This window comes from Heteronotia binoei, chromosome 14 (assembly GCF_032191835.1).
Source record: "Heteronotia binoei isolate CCM8104 ecotype False Entrance Well chromosome 14, APGP_CSIRO_Hbin_v1, whole genome shotgun sequence".
Lineage (NCBI taxonomy): Eukaryota > Metazoa > Chordata > Lepidosauria > Squamata > Gekkonidae > Heteronotia > Heteronotia binoei.
Window position 1 is genome coordinate 69295089 of NC_083236.1, and position 22775 is coordinate 69317863.

At 49.4% G+C, this 22775-nt stretch overlaps 1 protein-coding gene across 1 annotated transcript in view; it reads right to left on the minus strand.

The window, feature by feature from the left end:
- The window catches only part of PIEZO1 (piezo type mechanosensitive ion channel component 1), a 234788-nt gene that overhangs the window by 24765 nt on the left and 187248 nt on the right, over window positions 1-22775 (minus strand). Inside the window, exons 31-38 of the mRNA XM_060253863.1 lie at window positions 20602-20702; window positions 17025-17118; window positions 15211-15294; window positions 14172-14344; window positions 13929-14053; window positions 10099-10284; window positions 2244-2502; window positions 242-430 (exon numbers count right to left, since the gene is read on the minus strand). Of these exons, the coding sequence (XP_060109846.1) occupies window positions 242-430; window positions 2244-2502; window positions 10099-10284; window positions 13929-14053; window positions 14172-14344; window positions 15211-15294; window positions 17025-17118; window positions 20602-20702 (1211 nt within the window). The remainder of the gene's footprint in view (window positions 1-241; window positions 431-2243; window positions 2503-10098; window positions 10285-13928; window positions 14054-14171; window positions 14345-15210; window positions 15295-17024; window positions 17119-20601; window positions 20703-22775) is intronic.

The following is a 22775-nucleotide window of genomic DNA, read 5'->3' on the forward strand; positions in this document are numbered from 1 at the left end:
AATAATTCTGAATCCCTGCAGGTACAACGAAGTAGATTTTTCTCTTCTCTCAAAGCAGAAACAATTGTAACCTCTTTCCCCCCTTTTGTATTTTCCCCTCTATTCCTCCCCCCCCCCCCAATACAACTATTATCTTTCAAAGTATCGCTTCCATGTGAGGCCTGGGCCTGTCCTGGGATGCTGGTTCAGGTCAGGACAGGGTTCTAGCCCGGTGCCTCAGCGCTGGGACTCTGCCTCTTACCAGGAGCAGGGAACGGTGGAAGAAGAGCACCATCAGCTGGATCAGGTCGTACTTGAGGTAGCTGTCTGTTTTCTCCAGGCCCAGGATACGGGGTGGAAAGAAAGGCTTGGCTTCCTGCCGCACCAGAGTCGAGTAGCTATTCCAGGGGAAGAAGCCGAACTGGAAGAGATACTTCACCACCACCATCACCTGCGCAAGGGGACAGGGAGAAAAGGCCCGTGGGAAAAGGACGCAAGGAGACCTAAACAGCTCCCAACTTGGAGCAACCGTGAGCACAATGACCCAGACTGGCCCCCCTGCTCTCTCCCGAGCTATTGTTACCATCCCCAATGTGGTACACCCAGGGCTTTTGGGGTAGCAGGAACTCCTTTGCATATTAGGCTGCACCCCCTGATGTAGCCAATCCTCCTGGAGCTTACAGTAGTACAGAATGAGCTCCCGCTGGAGATCCGGCCCCTGCAGAACTTATCGAAGTTTCACAGGAGCTCTTCTGCCAGGCTTTTAATTGACCCAGCGGGCATCCCCTTGGGATTAAGAAGAAGAAGGCTGCAGATTTATACCCCGCCCTTCTCTCTGGATCAGAGACTCAGAGCAGCTTACAATCTCCTATATCTTCTCCCCCCACAACAGACACCCTGTGAGGTGGGTGGGGCTGAGAGGGCTCCCACAGCAGCTGCCCTTTCAAGGACAACCTCTGCCAGAGCTATGGCTGACCCAAGGCCATGCTAGCAGGTGGAAGTGGAGGAGTGGGGAATCAAACCCGGTTCTCCCAGATAAGAGTCCACGCACTCAACCACTACACCAAACTGGCCTCCCCACCACCTTATCATCATGGTTACTGTGTTGATAGATATCAGCCTATATGCTGTTGTTGACTTGCTGTCTGTGTTGTGATGCTGTATTCCCTTTGTTTTTATACTGTCATTTTTAATGATGTTTTAAAATCTGTAACAGATGCCTACGTTTCTGTTGTAATCTGCCTTGAGCCAACTTGTGGGAAAGGGCAGGATATAAATCTAAAAAATTAAATTAAATTAGGCCCTGTAAGCTCTTGGAGGATTGGCTACATCAAGGGGTGTGGCCTAATATGCAAAGGAATATCTGCTACACTGCCACAGGAGGTGGCGGCGGCTACAAGCATAGCCAGCTTCAAGAGGGGATTGGATAAAAATATGGAGCAGAGGTCCATCAGTGGCTATTAGCCACAGTGTGTGTGTATATATTTTAGCCACTGTGTGACACAGAGTGTTGGACTGGATGGGCCATTGGCCTGATCCAACATGGCTTCTCTTATGTTCTTATGTGACACAGAGTGTTGGACTGGAGGGGCCACTGCCCTGATCCAACATGGCTTCTCTTATGTTCTTATGTGACACAGAGTGTTGGACTGGAGGGGCCATTGGCCTGATCCAGCATGGCTTCTCTTATGTGATACAGAGTGTTGGACTGGATGGGCAATTGGCCTGATCCAACATGGCTTCTCTTATGTTCTTATGTGACACAGAGTGTTGGACTGGAGGGGCCACTGGCCTGATCCAACATGGCTTCTCTTATGTTCTTATGTGACACAGAGTGTTGGACTGGAGGGGCCATTGGCCTGATCCAACATGGCTTCTCTTATGTTCTTATGTGATACAGAGTGTTGGACTGGAGGGGCCATTGGCCTGATCCAACATGGCTTCTCTTATGTTCTTATATGACACAGAGTGTTGGACTGGATGGGCCATTGGCCTGATACAACATGGCTTCTCTTATGTTCTTATGTGATACAGAGTGTTGGACTGGAGGGGCCATTGGCCTGATCCAACATGGCTTCTCTTATGTTCTTATATGACACAGAGTGTTGGACTGGATGGGCCATTGGCCTGATCCAACATGGCTTCTCTTATTTTCTTATGCTACAAAAAAAAGCCCTGGGTACAACCATGGGTGCCAGGGAGCCCACCAAGAGGTTTTAGAAAGTAGGTGAGGTCAGGTGGAGTCCCCCAGGAAAAGCCCCCACCTCGGTGTACACGATGGCCATCATCCAGAAGCGCTTGCTGGGCCGGGGAAGGGAGAGCATGGCCCACAGGAAGGTCAGGACGGGCAGGACCAGCGAGATGACCGAGGCTGTCACCATGTTGTTGAGGACAATGACGAAGTAGCAGAGCAGGTCCGAATGGGCCGCCACAAAGTGGTAGCACGCCAGCAGCAGCTGCAGGAAGCGGTTCTGCGAGGCGTAGAAGCGCTCTGACTCCTCCAGCTCCTCGAAGGAGATGCGTCTGGAAGGCACAGAACCAAGAGCCGGGGATGGGGCAACTCAAGAGAAACCCCAGAAGGGCCAAACGGGGGTAGAGGGTGGAAAGAGGTGATCTGCTTTTGTCCTAAATCTCCCCCCAGCCGAACCCTTCAGGGCTCATTCAGTAATTTTGTCTGGCAAGTTGCGGTTGTGATTTTTGATCAATGCTGTCATTTTATTGTTTTTAATACTGCTAATATTACTGGTTCTGGAGTATTGAAGCTAGACTTGAGTGGGGTTTTAGTGGCAACTCCTGCAGTGGTGTCCAGCTCTTGCGGCGTTGCAATACTATCTGCACAACTGCTAGCTGATTAACAGAAGCAGTGAGAACTGAGATATCGATAGAAAAACTGACTGTGTTACAAAATCTCTTTCATACCACCAAATGTTTGGGTTTTTTAAAAAAACTGTTTATATATATTTCTTATCCTTTTACAACTGTCGTTTAAATTGTTTAATGATGACTGTGAGCCACCCAGAGTCCGCTTGCGGAGTGGGCGACATATAAAGCCAACATAGATAAAAGAAATACATAAATTTCAATCCTTTGGTCATTTAATTTGATTCATTATTCTTTTTATTATCTTAACATGATTGTTTTATTTTCTTTCTAAGCCACCCCTTGAGTGCTTTTTATGTAGAACAGGGGGACGTCAATCTTATAAATAATCCAATCCATTTTCAAAATGGTAGATCCATTGGCTTAATATTCGTCCCAGTTGTACGCTTGTGTGCTTTTTTTTTTTTTCCAAAAACACACACAGAGCCAGATCTTAGGATTGTCTTCTACTAACCAAGGAGTCTTGGTTCCAGGGGGAATAGATGCTTTCCGATGGAGAGAAAGACTCCTTCCTCTTGGGATGGGGCTGAAGTCAGAATCTTCTCTCTTTCAATCATGTATCCAAGCTAAGCCAACTGGCAGCCTGGAGAATGCATTTAGAACGGTGGGACATCAATCTTATAAATAATCCAATCCATTTTCAAAATGGTAGATCCATTGGCTTAATATTCGTCCCAGTTGTACGCTTGTGTTTGTTTTTTTTCAAAAACACACACAGAGCCAGATCTTAGGATTGTCTTCTACTAACCAAGGAGTCTTGGTTCCAGGGGGAATAGATGCTTTCCGATGGAGAGAAAGACTCCTTCCTCTTGGGATGGGGCTGAAGTCAGAATCTTCTCTCTTTCAATCACGTATCCAAGCTAAGCCAACTGGCAGCCTGGAGAATGCATTTAGAACGGTGGGACATCAATCTTATAAATAATCCAATCCATTTTCAAAATGGTAGATCCATTCGCTTAATATTCGTCCCAGTTGTGCGCTTGTGGTTTTTATTTCTTTCAAACACACAGAGCCAGATCTTTGAATTGTCTTCCACTAAACAAGGAAGGAGTCAAGTTCACCTTTAAGACGAACAAAGTTTTATTCAAAACGTAAGCTTTCGTGTGTGCTCCAAGCACACTTCATCAGATGAGGAATCAGGAACAGCGAGCAGAGCTACTTATTGCTGGTAGGCAGTGGTTTAGAAGGCAAAATGGTACAAATTTAAGATCCAATGACCCTTTTGCATTCTAAACCACTGCCTACCGGCTCTGTGTAGCTCTGCTCACTGTTCCCGATTCCTCGTCTGATGACGTGTGCTTGGAGCACACGAAAGCTGACGTTCTGAAAAAACCTTCATTGGTCTTAAAGGTGCACTTGTCTCCTACTTTGTTCTACTGCTTCAGACCAACACGGCTGCCCACTTGGATCCAACTAACCAAGGAATCTTGACTTCAGGGGGATAAGATGCTTCCCGATGGCTCTTGGGATGGGGCTGAAGTCAGGAAAATGGTACAAGGAGACCAAAAACGCCTCCCCCAAATGCAGGGTTGCTGCGATGAAAGTGAATTTTCCAGCAGGTAGAACCTCAGAGACCAACAAAAGTTTGGGGTCATGAGGTTTTGAGAGCCAACGCTGCCTTTGTCAGAGAACTACAAGAAAAAAACACCGTGCTATGATTCAATAAAGACTCAGTATAAATCTAATTCAGTGTAATGATTGCTACAATTTGAATAGAGTATATGCGGACAATGCACTGCAATGCAAGAACTCAGAAGATGTTCCTCTTTGAGGTGGGGGATTTCCTCTAGTGCAGGGGTGGCCAACAGTAGCTCTCCAGATTTTTTTTGCCTACAACTCCCAGCAGCCCCAGCCAGCATGGCCAATGGCTGGGACTGAGGGGAGTTATAGGCAAAAAACATTTGGAGAGCTACCGTTGGCCACCCTTGCTCTAGTGGAACCTTGGCAACGTATCTTTCTTGCTTTGACTTCCCCTAACCTTCAAAAAGCCTTCATGTTAGCTTGCTTTGGTGTCCTCCCTTCTGCTGTGCTGTATGGGAGGTTTAAGAAAATTCCATATTCCAACAGGTTTTGTGGTTGTTGTTCAAGGGATATAGAAAGTACTGAACATGTCCCCCTGCATTGTACATTTTACCGTGATTTTCGTGCCATTTACTTAAGATACTCTTTCTTGAAAACATGAGGGAAAATCTGATGGTGGTAAGACTCTCTTCCTATTGTCCTCTCATAACCCTGAGATTATTGAGACTGTGGCTAAATATCTGTGCTGTGCTTCTAAGAGGAGAGGAATGTTGCAAATGTTGGAGTAATATATGTTTTCCCCCTTGCTGATTGCGCACATCTATGATGTTATGCCAATAAAGGTTGTTGTTGACAACGCACTGCAACAAACAATAGGTGTTATCACCCTATACAGAGCCAGTTTGGTGTAGTGGTTAAGTGCGCAGACTCTTATCTGGGAGAACGGGGTTTGATTCCCCACTCCTCCACTTCCACCTGCTGAGATGGCCTTGGGTCAGCCATAGCTTTCATAGAAGCTGTCCTTGAAAGGGCAGCTTCTGGGAGAGCTCTCTCAGCCCCACCTACCTCACAGGGTGTTTGTTGAGGGGGGGAAGGTAGAGGAGATTGTGACTGCTCTGAGATTCAGAGTATAGGGTGGGATATAAATCCAAAATCTTCCTTCTTGTTCTTCTTCTACATGGAATCCTTTCCAAAAAATACAAAGAAAACTTAACATAGTTCCACAATGGTATGGCAGTGCTATACCACTGTGGAACTGTGCTAAGTTTTCTTTGTATTTTTTGGAAAGGATTCCATGTATAGGGTGATAACACCTATTGTTTGTTGCAGTCTGTGGTCCATATATACTCCATTCAAATTGTAGCAATTACGCTGAGTGAGATTTACACCAAGTCTTTATTGAATCATAGTGTGGTGTTTTCTCCCCCCTTGTACTTCTCTGGTTCACCGTGATTTCCTAGGTTTTTCTGACAATATCCCCTTTCATCAGATATCAAGGAGCTTTGACTCTTGATAGCTCATACCTAAAAAATCTGGTTGGTCCTCTAAGACGCTCTGTTCTAGACTTGACTCTGGCTGTTCTACTGCACACCGGCACGGCTCCCCTCAGACTGAATCAGCCAGTATCCCATCTGGTTTGAGGCTTAAAAACACCTTTGTGTATCTGGGGTGGGGAAAGAATGCTAAACCCCTAAAACAAAACCTTCTAAGTCATTGGCTTTGAAGCTGAAGCTCACCAAGTACTGAAATTAAGCAGATTTTATCCCCTGGGCCAGGAGTGGCTAAACTGTGGCTTTGGAGCCACATGTGGCTCTTTCACACATACAGTGAGGCTCTCCAAGCGCCCACCAGCCGGCTTGGAGAAGGCATTTCTCCCTTTCAATCATGTACTCAAGCTAAGCCAACTGGCAGCTTGGAGAATGCACTTAGAACGGTGGGATATCAGTCTTATAAATAATCCAATCCATTTTCAAAACGTAGATCCATTCGCTTAATATTCGTCCCAGTTGTGCGCTTGTTTTTTTCTTCTTCAAACACCCAGAGCCAGATCTTAGGATTGTCTTCTGCTAACCAAGGAGTCTTGGCTCCGATGCTTCCCGATGGAGAAAAAGACTCCTTGCTCTTGGGTTGGGGCTGAAGTCAGGAAAATGGTACAAGGAGACCAAAAAATGCCTCCCCCAAGTGCGTAGTTGCTGTAATGAACATGAATTTTCCACCCAGTAGCACCTCAGAGACCAACAAAAGTTTGGGGTTATGAGGATTTGAGAGCCAAAGTTGCCTTTTTTAGAGATCTACAAGAAACCCCCCCCCCCACCATGCTATGATTCAATAAAGGCTTAGTGTAAATCTCATTCAGTGTAACTGCTACAATTTGAATAGAGCAGGGGTAGCCAACGGTAGCTCTCCAGATGTTTTTTTTTTGCCTACAACTCCCATCAGCCCCAGCCAGCACGGTCAATGGCTGGGGCTGATGGGAGTTGTAGGCAAAAAACATCTGGAGAGCTACCGTTGGCCACCCCTGGAATAAAGTATATATGGGCAACACACTGCAACAAACAATAGATCTTATCTCTTTTTACATGGCATTATTTAAAAAAATACAAAGAAAACTTAACACAGTTTCATAGTGGTATACCACTGTGATACCACTGTGGAGCTGTGCTAAGTTTCTTTGTATTTTTGGGGAAGAATTCCATGTATAGGGTGATAATACCTACTGCTCGTTGCAGTGTGTTGTCCACATATACTCTATTCAAATTGTAGCAACTACACTGAATGAGATTTACGCTAAGCCTTTATTGAATCACAGTGTGGTGTTTTTTCCCCCTTGTACTTCTCTGGTTCACCGTGATTCCCGAGGTTTTTCTCTTTGTTGGTTGATCTGACAATAACCCCCTTCATCAGATATCAGGGACCAGAGGCAGGGAGTTTTGACTCTTGATAGCTCATACCTAGATAATCCAGTTGCTCCTCTATGATGCCCCTCGATTCAACTCTGGCTGCTCTACTGCAGACCAGCACGGCTCCCCTCGGATTGAATCCTCCAGTGTTTGAGGCTTAAAAACACCTTTGCGAATCTGGGGTGGGGAACAATGTTCCCTCTAAGCTGTAGAGTCTTGTGAGCAGAAATTCTACTTTGTGAGCTACTGGGATGAAAGCTGTGAGTTACTGCATAAATTAGATTGCTCTGGGGCCATTTTTCCCGGGCTAAGAAAAACCATGTGCGAACTGGTGGCTAAAAACTGTGAGTTGGCTCGCACTAACTCAGCTTAGAGGGAACATTGGGGAGGAAGGAATGCTAAACCCCTAAAAAAAAAACCCTTCCAAGTCTTTGGCTTTGAAACTGAAGCTCACCAAGTACTTAGAATGCAGTAGATTTTATCCCCTGGGCCAAACTGTGGCTTGGGAGCACTTTCACACATATAGTGCGGCTCTTGAAGCCCCCACAAGCTGGCTTAGAGAAGGCATTTCTCTCTTTCAGTCATGTACCCAAGCTAAGCCAACTGGCAGCTTGGAGAATGCATACAGAACGGTGGGACGTCAATCTTATAAATAATCCAATCCATTTTCAAAACGGTAGATCCGTTCACTTAATATTCGTCCCAGTTGTACGCTTGTGTTGTTGTTTTTCAAAAACACACCCAGAGCCACATTTTAGGATTGTCTTCCACTAACCAAGGAGTCTTGGGCTCCAGGGGTGTAAATGGAGAAAAAGATGGAGAAAAAGACTCTTTGCTCTTGGGGTGGGGCTGAAGTCAGGAAAATGGTACAAGGAGACCAAAAACACCCCCCCCCCCCAAATGCAGGGTTGCTGTGATGAGCATGGATTTTCCAGCCAATAGCACCTCAGAGATCAACAAAATTTGGGGGGTCATGAGGTTTTGAGAGCCAAAACTGCCTTTATCAGAGATCTACAAGGGAAAAAAAACCATGCTAAAAAAAAGGTAAAGGTAGTCGTCATTTCCGAGTCTTGGGTGACATTGCTTTCGCAGCATTTTCACGGCAGACATTTGACGGGGTGGTTTGCCATTGCCTTCCCCAGTCATCTACACTTTCCCCCCGGAAAGCTGGGGACTTCTTTTACTGACCTCGGAAGGATGGAAGGCTGAGTCAACCCTGAGCCAGCTACCTGAAAGCAGCTTCCGCCGGGATTGAACTCAGGTCATGAGCAGAGAGTACTGCAGCTTTACCACTCAGCTTTATAATAATAATAATAATAATAAAATTTTATTTATACCCTGCCCTCCCCACCGAGGTAGGCTCAGGGCGGCTTACAGAGTGTGGCAAAAGCCATGTTAAACAATAAACAACAAAAAAATACCACTCTGCAGTGCTATGCCGTATTTTCGGGGAAGAATTCCAGTTATAGGGTGATAATACCTATTGTTCGTTGCAGTCTGTGTTCCATATATACTCTATTCAAATTGTAGCAATTACACTGAATGAGATTTACACCAAGTCTTTATTGAATCATAGGCCGTTTTCCACTTACCTTACCCCGGAGCGACGTCCCTCTTCACCGCGCTGCGTCTGCGCGGATTTCGCACAAACTGCTGCGCAGCACCAGGAAGAGCCGCGTAGTCCCGGGGCTTTTGCGTCGCAAATGTAAGCCGCCAAAAAGCAGGTTTACATTTGCGACGCAAAAGCCCCGGGACTACGCGGCTCTTCCTGGCGCTGCGCAGCAGTTTGTGCGAAATCCGCGCGGACGCAGCGCGGTGAAGGGGGACGTCGCTCCGGGGTAAGGTAAGTGGGAAAACGGCCATAGTGTGGTGTTTTTCCCCCCTTGTACTCCTCCGCTTCACTGTGATTCCCGAGGTTTTTCTCTTTGTCAGAGATCTGACAATATCCCCTTTCATCAGATATCAAAAGCAGGGAATTCTGACTCTTGATAGCTCAAGAGTCCGGATCCCCCTAGATTTGACTCTGGCTGCTCTACTGCTGACCAGCATGGCCTCCAGTGACTGACTGAATCCTCCAGTGCTTGAGGCTTAAAACCACCTTTGTGTATCTGGCGTGGGGAACTGCTCCCTCTAAGCTGTGGAGTTTTGTAAGCAGCGACTCCACTCTGTGAACTGCTGGCACGAAAGCTGTGAGTTACTGCATATATTAGTTTGCTGAGACAATTTTTCCTGAGCTAAGGCAAAAATGTGTGAACTGGAGGCTAAAAGCTGAGAGCTAGCTCACACTAACTCAGCTTAGAGGGAACGCTGGTGGGGAAAGAATGCTAAACTCCTAAAAAAAAACAACCCTTCCAAGTCTTTGGCTTCAAAACTGAAACTCACCAAGTACTACAATGCAGTGGATTTTATCCCCTAGGCTGTAGGTGGCCAAACTGATCCTGTTAGGGGAGGGCAGGATATAAATGCAATAATAAAATAAAATAAAATACAGAATTAAAAATAAACTGTGGCTTGGGAGCCACATGTGGCTTTCACACATATTGTGTGGCTCTCGAAGTCCCAACCACCCCATCAGCCAACCTGGAGAAGGCCTTTCTCTCTCATCCACGCTTAGCCAACTGGCAGCTGGGAGAAAGTATTTTGAGATAAAATTGCTTTCTTTCCACTCTCCTTCCTGCCTTCCATTCATGTCTTGAGGCTCTCAAAACATCTGACATTTATTCTTTGTGGCTCTTACGTTAAGCCAGTTTGGCCACCCCTGCCCCAGGCTGTGTACTAGGATGAGGGGGCTGAGCCGTCTCTCCATTGGCCCCGGTACCTGTTCAGCAGCAATTCGCTGGCCGTGCGAGGCCGGGTTGCGGGGTAGGCCAGGAGTTCTTGGGAGCTGCTGGGAAGGAGCTCCACGTCATCCCGGGAGCCCATGGACATGATCTGCTCCTCGCTGGCGCTCCGGGTGCCATAGCCGGTAGTATCAGTGCTGAGCACTTCTGCGCCTTCGCACCCACTGGGGAGGGGAAAGAGAAAATCAGTACGCAGCAGCACTCGGCACAGGTGCCTTCTTGGTGGTCCGATGTAGCCAGAAGGAGACATCACCTTCTGGATCCCAGAGCTTGTTGAGCTAGAGAGAGAGACGGATGGATGAGCATGAACCTATGAAGCTGCCTTCTACTTGAATCAAACCCTCCTGGGTTCATCAAAGTCAGTCTTGTCTACTCAGACCGGCAGAGGTTCTCCAGGGTCTCAGGCTGAGGTTTTTCACGCCTATTTGCAAGGACCCTTTTGAGTTGGAGATGCCAGGGATTGAACCTGGGACCTTCTGCTTACCAAGCAGTTGCTCTACCACTGAGCCACCGTCCCCCCACAAAGATTGAAGCTATGAAGCTTCCTTATACTGAATCAGACCCTCTGTCCATCAAAGTCAGTCTTGTCAACTCAGACTGGCAGTGGCTCTCCAGGGTCTCAAGCTGAGGTTTTTCACATTGCCTTGGAGAGCCAGTTTGGTGTAGTGGTTAAGTGATTGGACTTTTATCTGGGAGAACTGGGTTAGATTCCCCATTCCTCCACTTGCACCTGCTGAAATGGCCTTGGGTCAGTCATGGCTCTCGCAGGAGTTGTCCTTGAAAGGGCAGCTTCTGGGACAGCTCTCTCAGCCTCACCCACCTCACAGGGTGTCTGTTATGGGGGAGGAAGATAAAGGAGATTGTGAGCCGCTCTGAGATTCAGAGTGGAGGGTGGGATATAAATCCAATATCATCTTCTTCTTCATAAAAAGGAAGTCTTTCCTCTGTCGCTTTCAGCCATGGGGGCTCTATAATATCTTTAAGGATTAAGCCTCTCAGCCCTTTGGAATAGAAAATGAGTTTCAGCCAGTATTGGATAGTGCGCTGGGCAGGGCATATTTCTAGGATGGAAAACCACCGCCTTCCCAAGATTGCCCTGTATGGCGAACTCTCCACCGGCCATCGAAATAGAGGGGCACCAAAGAAGAGGTACAAGGACTCCTTGAAGAAATCCCTTGGCACCTGTCGCATCAACCATCACCAGTGGTCTGACCTAGCCTCAGATCGCAAAGCATGGAGGCACACCATCCACCAGGCTGTCTCTTCTTTTGAGAACGCACGCATAGCTGGTCTTGAGGACAAAAGGAGATTGAGGAAGAATCGCACTGCTACAGCACCAACCCTAAATCAGACTTTTCCCTGCAGCCGCTGTGGCCGGACCTGCCTGTCCCGCATTGGTCTTGTCAGCCACCAGCGAGCCTGCAGCAGACGTGGACTATTGCACCCTTCTTAAATCTTCGTTCGCGAAGCCAAGCCGAGAGAGAGAGGGGGATAGTCAGTATCCAGAGCCTTGTGCCGCTACTGGGACCAGGCCCAATTCAATTCTAATAAGAGCATTTGGAATGCCGGGAGGGGGCTGCAGAATTGATCTCAAAAATTTTGCTTGGACAGTTTCCAATTTTTTGGAAGTTCCGGTGATATTAAAAGGGGCCCCAAATGTAAGCTGACTGAGTGTTTTTGCCTTGAACAATCTGAGGGCTGCTATCATGCACTTACCCCCCTTGTTCCAATAAAATTTCTGGATTGCCCCTGCACTGTTCTTGGCCTTTACACTAATGGCATCCATATTATGTGTTCTTGAACCGTTTGCCTGGAGCACAACTCCCAGATACCTAAAGCTTTTAACTTGCTCTACTGGGATATTACCTAAAAACCAACTGTGAGGTCTCGGTGTTCTTTTGGCAAACACCATTACTTTAGTTTTAGAATGCTTTACCTCCGACTTATTGGACTGGCAGAACTGAGCAAAGGCTTTCAGCGGTCTTCTGAGACCTATGGGTGTTCTTGACAAGAGGACGGCATCGTCCACGTAAAGGAGAATTCCAACATGTTTGTTTCCTAGTTTTGGAGGATGGTGCTCTGATTTTTTTATGTACGCTATCAGACGATTAATATAAAAATTAAAAAGAAGAGGGGCCAGGAGGCAGCCTTGTTTAACCCCCCTTGGCTGTACCAGTGGGGTCTGTCAAAAGTCCCTGATGAAAGTATTTGACCCTAAGAAATGTCTGATCACACAAGGCCTTGATAAGGAAAAGAAGCCATCTGCCAATGTTAGTAATGCTTAGTTTGTTCCATAAGATAGCTCCAGATACTAAATCAAAGGCAGACCTAAGATCCAGGAAGGCTGCCTATAGCGACACCCTCACATTGGAGGAATACTTAAAAATCAGGTGGTCCAAAAGCATGCAATGATCTATCACAGAGCGACCCTCTCTAAAGCCCCCTTGCTCCTCAGTCAGATGGCAGTCGTACTCCAGTCAAACCAGTCTCTAAATATGCCCTATTCCCTTGTCTGAAGTAGTGTGCTTTTAAGTAGTGTCTGAAGTAGTGTGCTGAATAAAATTTTGTTGGTCTTAAAGGGGATACTTGTTCTAGAAGATGAAGATGAAGAAGATATTGGATTTATATCCCGCCCTCCACTCAGAAGAGTCTCAGAGCAGCTCACAATCTCCTTTCCCTTCCTCCCCCACAACAGACACCCTGTGAGGTGGGTGGGGCTGAGAGGACTCTCCCAGCAGCTGCCCTTTCAAGGACAACCTCTGCCAGAGCTATGGCTGACCCAAGACCATGCTAGCAGGTGCAAGTGGAGGACTGGGGACTCGAACCCGGCTTTCCCAGATAAGAGTCCGCACACTTAACCACTACACCAAACTGGCTCTACTGCTTCAGTCCAACATGGCTGCTGCCCACTTGGATCTATCTTCTAGCACAGGGGTGGCCAACGGTAGCTCTCCAGATGTTTTTTTTGCCTACAACTCCCATCAGCCCCAGCCATCAGCCATGCTGGCTGGGGCTGATGGAAGTTGTAGGCAAAAAAAACATCTGGAGAGCTACCGTTGGCCACCCCTGTGCTAGCATATAGTTTGCTCACAATGTTGAGCAAACTGATTGGCCTATAATTATTCGGGTCTTCCTTGCTACCTTTTTTCTACAAGGGAATAATGATGGCAATCCTCAGTCTTTAGGCATCTTCCCAGACTGATCAATCTGGGTAAAGAGGTTGGCTAGAATATGCTCCCACCAATCTTTATTTCTCTTGATCATTTCTGGGGGGATTAGATCTAGAGAGAAGATGGTCTTTCCCAGTGACTCCTGCCTTCTCCAGCCCCTGAGCTCCAACTAAGCCCCAACTGACACCATAGGCCTTGCTGGAATCAGAGGAGAGATGCCCCAGGCCAGAGGTGGCCAAATTGCAGCTCGGGAGCCACACGTGGCTCTCTCACACATATGGTGTGGCTCTCAAAGCCCCCACCGCCCCACCAGCCAGCTTGAAGAAGGCATTTCTCTCTTTAAATCCCTTTGCCAAGCCGAGCCAAGTGGCAGCTTGGAGAATGCATTTCAAGTTGTTTTCTTCCCACCCCTTCCTCCCCCATCTATTTGCCTGCCTTCCTTCCTTCCTTCCTTCCTTCCTTCCTTCCTTCCTTCCTTCCTTCCTTCCTTCCTTCCTCTGATGTTCATGTCTTGCGGCTCTCAAACGTCTGACATTTATTGTATGTGGCTCTTATGCTAAGCAAGTTTGGTTACCCCTGCCCCAGACCCGCAGGGCCCCTGAGCCCCTCCTCTCAGCCCCCCACCCCTATGCACCTGCCTGGAAGCCATGCTGTTTGGAGAATCTGCCGTGGTCCCGGGCAAAGCGATCTCCTCCAAAGCTTCATCCGCAGCAGCTGCCGGCTGATACAGCTCGTCTAGGACCCCCCTCTGCACCTCCTCAGCCTGCAGGGGGAAGAGCACAGTGCCCAGAGGGATGAACACCAACACACACCTTCATACACAACTGAGAGCTCCTCTGCTCTCCCCAGCCCAGCTGCGTCCTGCCAGGTAAGATTCCTACCTGGTCCAGCTGTTGAGTGAGCACATATCTCTCCAGGCCCAGCACGGTAGACAGCTGCTCGTGCTCCTTGGTGCAGGCCCGCAGCCATTGGGTCAGCCCGTCTGCCATGGCCTGGCAAAGCACCCACAGGAAGTGCAGCACGTTCAAGACCCGCTGCACGACGTTGCTCTTCTCTGCAGGGAAAAGGACACATGAAACGGCCTGGCCCACTGAGCTAGTATTGCCTACTCAGAATGGCAGAAGCTCTCCAGGGTCTCAGGCAGTCGTCTTTCCCATCACCTCCTGCCTGTTCTACTCTAAGTGGAGATGCTGGGGACTGAACCTGGGACCTTCTGCATGCCAAGAAGAGACTGCCACTGAGCAGGGGTCTCAGGTCAAGGTCTTTCTTATCACCTCCTGCCAGGTCCTTTTATCTGGAGATGCTGGGGACTGAACCTGGGACCTTCTGCATGCCAAGCAGAGACTCTGCCACTCAGCCAGGGGCTCAGGTGAAGGTCTTTCTTATCACCTCCTGCCTGGTCCTTTTATCTGGAGATGCTGGGGATTGAACCTGGGACCTTCTGCATGCCAAGCAGAGGCTCTTCGACTGAGCCACGGACCTCCCCTGATATGAACGCATGAAGTCCTGAAGGTCTTTCACATCACCTACCGCTTAGTCCTTTTTCAATGGACATGCCAGGGATTGAACCTGGGACCTTCGGCATGAGCCGCAGCCCCACTCCAGTATGAAATCATGGTGCCACCTGGGGCTTTCTGCATGCCAAGCAGACGCTCTTCCACTCCACCCCAGACCCTTCCTTTCCACTCTGGATTGTATTCTGTGAGAGGCAGCAGCTTGCCGAGGTGTCCCAGGCAGAGAAAGGGTCTTTCCCGACACCTGGAATGGCAGCTGCCGGGAATTGAACCGCCGACTTTCTGCATGCAAAGCTGGGGCTCCTGCACTGAACCCCACAGCGTCCTGCTATGGACACTGCTTCATCATTTCCTTCACTGCCCCCTGCCTTTGGGCAGAGGTCAGGGGCTGTCCTGGTCCAGGTACCTGGGCTTGCTTCTTCTTCCTCTTCCTCCTCCTCCTCTTCTTGGCCACTGGGCCCAGGCAGTCCACTTCCTTTCTTCACGTCACCTGCAGGGTGCAGAAACCGGTCAGATGCTGCCCCCAACCATCTCTCACCCAGCAGTGGCCCGAGGGCACCCCTCCACAGCGCCCCCACCTCCTCCCCCCCCCACAGCACTGTGCCCCCCTGTGCCTCTTCCTCCCTCCCTTCCCCATCCCAGGTCTATATCAATGTCCAGAAGGGTGTCCGGCTGTGTAAAGGCGCCCCCCCCCCCCGCGGATCAGCTGATCAACAGGTAAAACCACACTGCTCCCCACTTCCTGGATGGAAAGGAAGTGGGAAGGAGAGAGCAGCCACAGTGCCCTTTCAGGACACAGTTCGTTCGAGCTGCCGCTACGCCTGCCCGGTTGCTCAGCGAGCGCACGGTGTGGTTTTACCCACCGATCAGCTGATCAGCCGGGAGGGGGTTACCTTTCCACAGCTGGGAGCAGCGCTTCTGGACATTGAAAATAGACCTGGGGTGAGGAAGGGAGGTAGGAGGAGGCTTGGGGGGGAACTAGGGCGGGGTAGGGAACGTTGGCTCTCCAGATGTTTTTTTGCCTACAACTCCCATCAGCCCCAGCCAGCATGGCCAATCGCTGGGGCTGATGGGAGTTGTAGGCAAAAAACATCTGGAGAGACAACATTCCCTACCCCTGGTCTAGGGGGAAGGGGGAGCCCGAATTCGGCTCACCCTGCCAGCACCCCAGGCAACCACCTAGTTTGCCTAGTGGGCGAGCTGGCCCTGGTCTCACGCCATTGTCTACCCGTGCCCCCAGTTAACTGGAGGCCTCCTGCCAGGAGATATGACCACAGCCATACAGAAGAAGAAGAAGAAGAAGATATTGGATTTATATCCCGCCCTCCACTCCGAAGAGTCTCAGAGCGGCTCACAATCTCCTTTACCTTCCTCCCCCACAACAAACACCCTGTGAGGTGGGTGGGGCTGGAGAGGGCTCTCGCAGCAGCTGCCCTTTCAAGGACAACCTCTGCCAGAGCTATGGCTGACCCAAGGCCATTCCAGCAGGTGCAAGTGGAGGAGTGGGGAATCAAACCCGGTTCTCCCAGATAAGAGAGCTATGGCTGACCCAAGGCCATTCCAGCAGCTGCAAGTGGAGGAGTGGGAAATCAAACCCGGTTCTCCCAGATAAGAGAGCTCTGGCTGACCCAAGGCCATTCCAGCAGGTGCAAGCGGAGGAGTGGGGAATCAAACCCAGTTCTCCCAGATAAGAGAGCTCTGGCTCACCCAAGGCCATTCCAGCAGCTGCAAGTGGAGGAGTGGGGAATCAAACCCAGTTCTCCCAGATAAGAGAGCTCTGGCTCACCCAAGGCCATTCCAGCAGCTGCAAGCGGAGGAGTGGGGAATCAAACCCAGTTCTCCCAGATAAGAGAGCTCTGGCTGACCCAAGGCCATTCCAGCAGCTGCAAGTGGAGGAGTGGGGAATCAAACCCGGTTCTCCCAGATAAGAGTCTGCACACTTAACCACTACACCAAACTGGCTCTCCAACCTCAAAGCGGGGGGGAGGCCAGTAGCCACAGGAGGCCTGTGGGGGCACTGCCCCCACTTTCTGGTCAAGGCCCCCTGACTTCGAAGGGGCCCTCCAGGGTGCAGCCTGCTTTCCCTTTTTGGCTGGAAGAAAAGCTTATGAGAAGTGGCAAGCCCCACAGTGGATGGGAAAGGGTGCCCCTTAACTTTTTGAAAAGCTCCCCAACTTTTAAAACCCTGGCTGGGAAAGGGCAGCCCGGAAGAAGACCGACCTTCCACCTGCTCCAGCGCTTTCTGCTCCTTCTCCTGCCTCTGCCGCTCCTTCAGGGCCGCCTTGGCATTGGTCACCCAGGCCTGGTAAGCCAGCTGGAGCCGGGAGAGAAAAAAGAAGGGTTTTGCTCACACAGAGACAGCGCTGCGCAGGAGGAGTTAGAGCACTGGGCAAGGAGACTGCTGAAACCTGGGTCCCGATTCCCACCCTGCTCCGATGGGGAGGGACGGTGGCTCAGCGGCAGAGCATCTGCTTGGTAAGCAGGAGGTCCCAGGTTCAATCCCCGGCATCTCCAACTAAAAAGGGTCCAGGGAAATAGGCATGAAAAACCTTCGCTTGAGAGACCCTGGAGAGCCGCTGCCAGTCTGTGTAGACAATTCTAGCTTGGATGGACTGGGGGGGGCGGTCTGATTCAGTAGAAGGCAGCTTCATAGGTTCATAATGCTCCTTGGGTGACCCTGGGACAGCCACTCAGTCCAAGCCTCACGGGGCTCTTGGGAGGATAAACTCAGCAGTAAAACCCCAAGAAGTCCTTTTCTCCCTTTCTCACAATACAAGAACTCGTGGACATTCCATGAAATTGCTGAGCAGTCGGGTTAGAACGGATAAAAGGAAGTCCTTCTTCACCCAAAGGGTGATGAACACATGGAACTCACTGCCACAGGAGGTGGCGGCGGCCAGTGTTTCCTCTCAGTTGCACAGTCTTGTGAGCAAAAAATTCTACTTTGTGAGCCACTGGCATTAAAGTTTTGAGCTACTAGCATTAAAGTTACGAGCTCCTGCATCAATTAGTGTGCTCTGGGGTCATCCTTCCTGAGCTAAGACAAAAATGTGTGAGCTGGAGGCTAAAATTCTATGAGCTAGCTCACTCTAACTCAGTTTAGAGGGAACACTGGTGGCGTCTACAAGCATAGACAGCTTCAAGAGGGGATTGGATAAGAATATGGAGCAGAGGTCCATCATAAGCCAGAGCTTATTGTTGGATCTCTCTGTCTGGGGCCGTGATGCTCTGTCTTCTAGGTGCTTGGGCGGGGTGGGGGGGCACAGTGGGAGGGCTTCTAGTGTCCTGGCCCCACTGGTGGACCTCCTGAGGGCACCTGGTTTTTTGGCCACTGTGTGACACAGAGTGTTGGCCGAATCCAGCATGGCTTCTCTTACGTTCTTAACCCCAGTAGAAGAACTACACATGCTCTGAGTTCCTGGGGAGGAAGGTCAGGCTAAAAATGTGACTTCCAGGGTTGCACAGATGGGCTGCTCGAACCCCCAGAGCTGAAGGGCAGATGCAAGGGCTTTGTCATGGGGCCTGGGCCAGTGCTGGGGAACACTATGCAGTGGAAAGGCACTTCAACGGGTGCCACTGTGCATGTGCAGAGGACCCTCCCTTTATTAGGGAATAACTACATAAGAACATAAGAGAAGCCATGTTGGATCAGGCCAACGGCCCATCAAGTCCAACCCTCTGTGTCACACAGTGGCAAAAAATGTTATATACACATATACACTGTGGCTAATAGCCACTGATGGACCTCTGCTCCATATTTTTATCTAAACCCCTCTTGAAGGTGGCTATACTTGTGGCCGCCACCACCTCCTGTGGCAGTGAATTCCACATGTTAATCACCCTTTGGGTGAAAAAGTACTTCCTTTTATCCGTCTTAACCTGTCTGCTCAGCAATTTCATCGAATGCCCACGAGTTCTTGTATTGTGAGAAAGGGAGAAAAGTACTTCTTTCTCTACTTTCTCCATTCCATGCATTATCTTGTAAACCTCTATCATGTCACCCCGCAGTCGACGTTTCTCCAAGCTAAAGAGTCCCAAGCGTTTCAACCTTTCTTCATAGGGAAAGTGCTCCAGCCCTTTAATCATTCTAGTTGCCCTTCTCTGCACCTTCTCTAATGCTATAATATCCTTTTTGAGGTGCGGCGACCAGAACTGCACACAGTACTCCAAATGAGACCGCACCATCGATTTATACTGGGGCATTATGATACTGGCTGATTTGTTTTCAATTCCCTTCCTAATAATTCCCAGCATGGCGTTGGCCTTTTTTATTGCAAACGCACACTGTCTTGACACTTTCAGTGAGTTATCTATCATGACCCCAAGATCTCTCTCTTGGTCAGTCTCTGCCAGTTCACACCCCATCAACTTGTATTTGTAGCTGGGATTCTTAGCTCCAATGTGCATTACTTTGCACTTGGCCACATTGAACCGCATCTGCCACGTTGACGCCCACTCACCCAGCCTCAACAGATCCCTTTGGAGTTCCTCACAATCCTCTCTGGTTCTCACCACCCTGAACAATTTAGTGTCATCCGCAAACTTGGCCACTTCACTGCTCACTCCCAACTCTAAATCATTTGTGAACAAGTTAAAGAACTACAATTTATTGTCAGAGTGCTGGAAGCTACAGAACATTGGGAATGTTCAATGGCCCAATGGCCCATCCAGTCCAACACTTTGTCACACAGTGGCCAAAAAATGGGGTGTGAACTGGCAGAGACTGACCAAGAGAGAGATCTTGGGGTCGTGGTAGATAACTCACTGAAAACCTCAAGTCAGTATTCGATTGCAATAAAAAAGGCCAACGCCATGCTGGGAATTATTAGGAAGGGAATTGAAAACAAATCAGCCAGTATCATAATTATGCCCCTGTATAAATCGATGGTGCAGTCTCATTTGGAATACTGTGTGCAATTCTGGTCACCGCACCTCAAAAAGGATATTATAGCATTGGAAAAAGTCCAGAAAAGAGCAACTAGAATGATTCAAGATTTGGAACACTTTCCCTATGAAGAAAGGTTAAAATGCTTGGGGCTCTAGCTTGGAGAAACGTCGACTGTGGGGTGACAATATAGAGGTTTATAAGATTATGCATGGGATGGAGAAAGTAGAGAAAGAAGTCCTTTTCTCCCTTTCTCACAATACAAGAACTCATGGGCATTCAATGAAATTGCTGAGCAGTCAGGTTAAAACGGATAAAATGTTCTTCTGTGACACAGAGTGCTGGACTGGATGGGCCATTGGCCTGATCCAACATGGCTTCTCTTATGTTCTTAGAGGGCCATAACTCCAACAGTAATACAGCCAGAGGCCATAATTCAGCAACTGGTACGACTTCAGCCAGTTGACACCACTCAGCACAGCTTCAGGTCATGGACAACACTTAAGGTTGTGACTCAGAACCTTGACCCAACTCGAGCACACAGATAGTAAAGTGCTGGGGGAAGGTTTCAGAGGACACCCGGTAGATTAAAAGCCTGGCAGAAGAGCTCCGTCTTACAGGCCCTGCAAAACTTGGGTAAGTCCCGCAGGGCCTGGATCTCCAACGGGAGCTCATTCCACCAGGTAGGGGCCAGGATTGAAAAGGCCCTGTCCCTCGTTGAGGCCAACCAGGCGTCCTTAGGACCAGGGATCACAAGAAGATGTTGTGTAGATGATCTCAAAACTTAGAGGGAACACTGGTTGCAAAACCTTCAGGTAAACTTCATGCAATGGAGAAGTCTGAGATTCTTTCCTGTCCCCACCTCTTTGCATGTTCCCCCTCCCTGCTCTCCCCACCCCACCCCACCCTCACCTGGAAGGCGCTCTGCTTGGGCGGCTTCTGATCCTCCGGAAGCGACTCCTCGTCCTCTTCACTGTCCGTCTCAAACAAGAAATAATCTCCCGAATGCAGCACTGAAACCCCAAGCAGAGCGTCAGGCAGGGTCCCTCCCCGCATTCTGCAGCCGGAGCCAGCAGAGAGAGGAACGGCTCCCTTCGAAACAGACGCATGCAGGAAAAGGGCCAAGATCCTCTTGCCACCAGTCAAGACACACCAAAGCGAAGGAAGCATGCAAAGGCACCAAAGAGAACAGCAGCAGCCCTGGGTGGGCACACACCTGCTTGGCCGGGGGACTGAATGTGGGCCCTCCAGAGCAGTGGAGAGACCTCTGTGGGGACAGAGAGACCCTCTCCACACAAGAAGAAGGTGCAAAAATGGACCCTCTCCACCAGCTAAGGTTGCCTTCCAAGTGCTTTGCCGTAACAAGTTTGGAAGCGAAGTAAACTCATGAAGTGTGCATGCACCTGAAATTTTATGCCCAGAATAAGACGTAAGAACATCAGAGAAGCCCTATTGGATTAGACCAATGGCTCAGCCAGTCCAACACTCTGTGTCACATAAGAACATAAGAGAAGCCCTGTTGGATCAAGCCAATGGCCCATCCATTCCAACACTCTGTGTCACACAGTGGCCAAAAAACCCAAGTGCCATCAGGAGGTCCATCAGTGGGGCCAGGACAGTAGAAGCCCTCCCACTGTGCCCCCCACAAGCACCCAGAATACAGAGCATCACTGCCCCAGTCAGAGAGTTCCAAAGATCACTGATGGACCTTTGCTCCATATGATTATCCAATCCCCTCTTGAAGCTGGCTATCATTGACCTTAAATGTGCCACTGGACTTAAACTTTGCTCTGCTCTCTTCAGACTTTCACTGTATCTAAAGAAGTGGGCATGCACATGAAAGTTTATGCCCAGAGTTCAACTTCATTGGACTTAAAGGTGCCCCTGCACTCAACTCTGACTTTGTTCATCTCAGCAGTCCTGGACCCATTGATGGACCTCCTGATGGCGCCTGGGTTTTTTTTTGGCCACTGTGACACAGAGTGTTGGACTGGAGGGGCCATTGGCCTGATCCAACTTGGCTTCTCTTATGTTCTTATGAGACAGAGGGTTGGACTGGAGGGGCCATTGGCCTGATCCAACATGGCTTCTCTTATGTTCTTATGTCTCGGGCAGTGATGCTCTGTATTCTTGGTGCTTGAGAGGGCAGAGTGGGAGGGCTTCTAGCGTCCTGGCCCCACTGGTGGACCTCCTGATGGCACCTGGGTTTTTTGGCCACTGTGTGACACAAGAGAGTTGGACTGGATGGGCCACTGGCCTGATCCAACATGGCTTCTCTGATGTTCTTATGAAATTGCTAGAAGAGGGCTCACAATTGAAGGACAGCTCAGCTGGGCACAATTGAAGGTCCACCTCGGCCAGCATCCTCTCTCCCACAGCAGCCAGCCAGGTCACCCAGAAGGTCCACAGAGGTCAATGCCTCCCTCTGCTGCTGCTTGAACAACTGGAATCCAGAGGTAGACTGTCTCTGAACATGCAGGCTCCATCTACAGAACACGCCTCTCCTCGACAGACCTACCCTTCATTTAAAGCCATCCGAATTAGTGGCCAACATAACCACATCCTGTGGCAGGCAGTTCCGCAAGTCAGCATGCAGAGTGTGAAAAAAATCACTCCCTTTGGACTCTCCCGCTCGTTCACCCTGAGTGCTAGTCTTAAGAGCAAGGCTTTTTTTTTGTAGCAGGAACTCCTTTGCCTATTAGGCCACACCTCCCTGATGTAGCCAATCCTCCAAGAGCTTACAGGGCTCTTCTTACAGTGCCTACTGTAAGCTGCAAGAGGACTGGCTAAATCAGGGAGTGTGGCCTAATATGCAAAGGCTACAAGAAAAGCCCTGCTTAAGAGTGAGGGAGAACAAATCCCCTCCCCTCTTTGCTTTTCCCCACACCAGGCTTCATTCTGCGACCCCCTCTTATGTGCCCTCCCCTTACAGGTATTTGAACACATGCAGCATCCCCTACACTGACTTGGTCCCTCAAGGTCAGTCTTGTCTGCAAAGACTGGCAGCCGCTCTCCAGGGTCTCAGGCTGAGAAAAGTCTTTCCCATCACCTCCTGCCTGGTCCTTTTAACAGGAGATGCCGGGGAT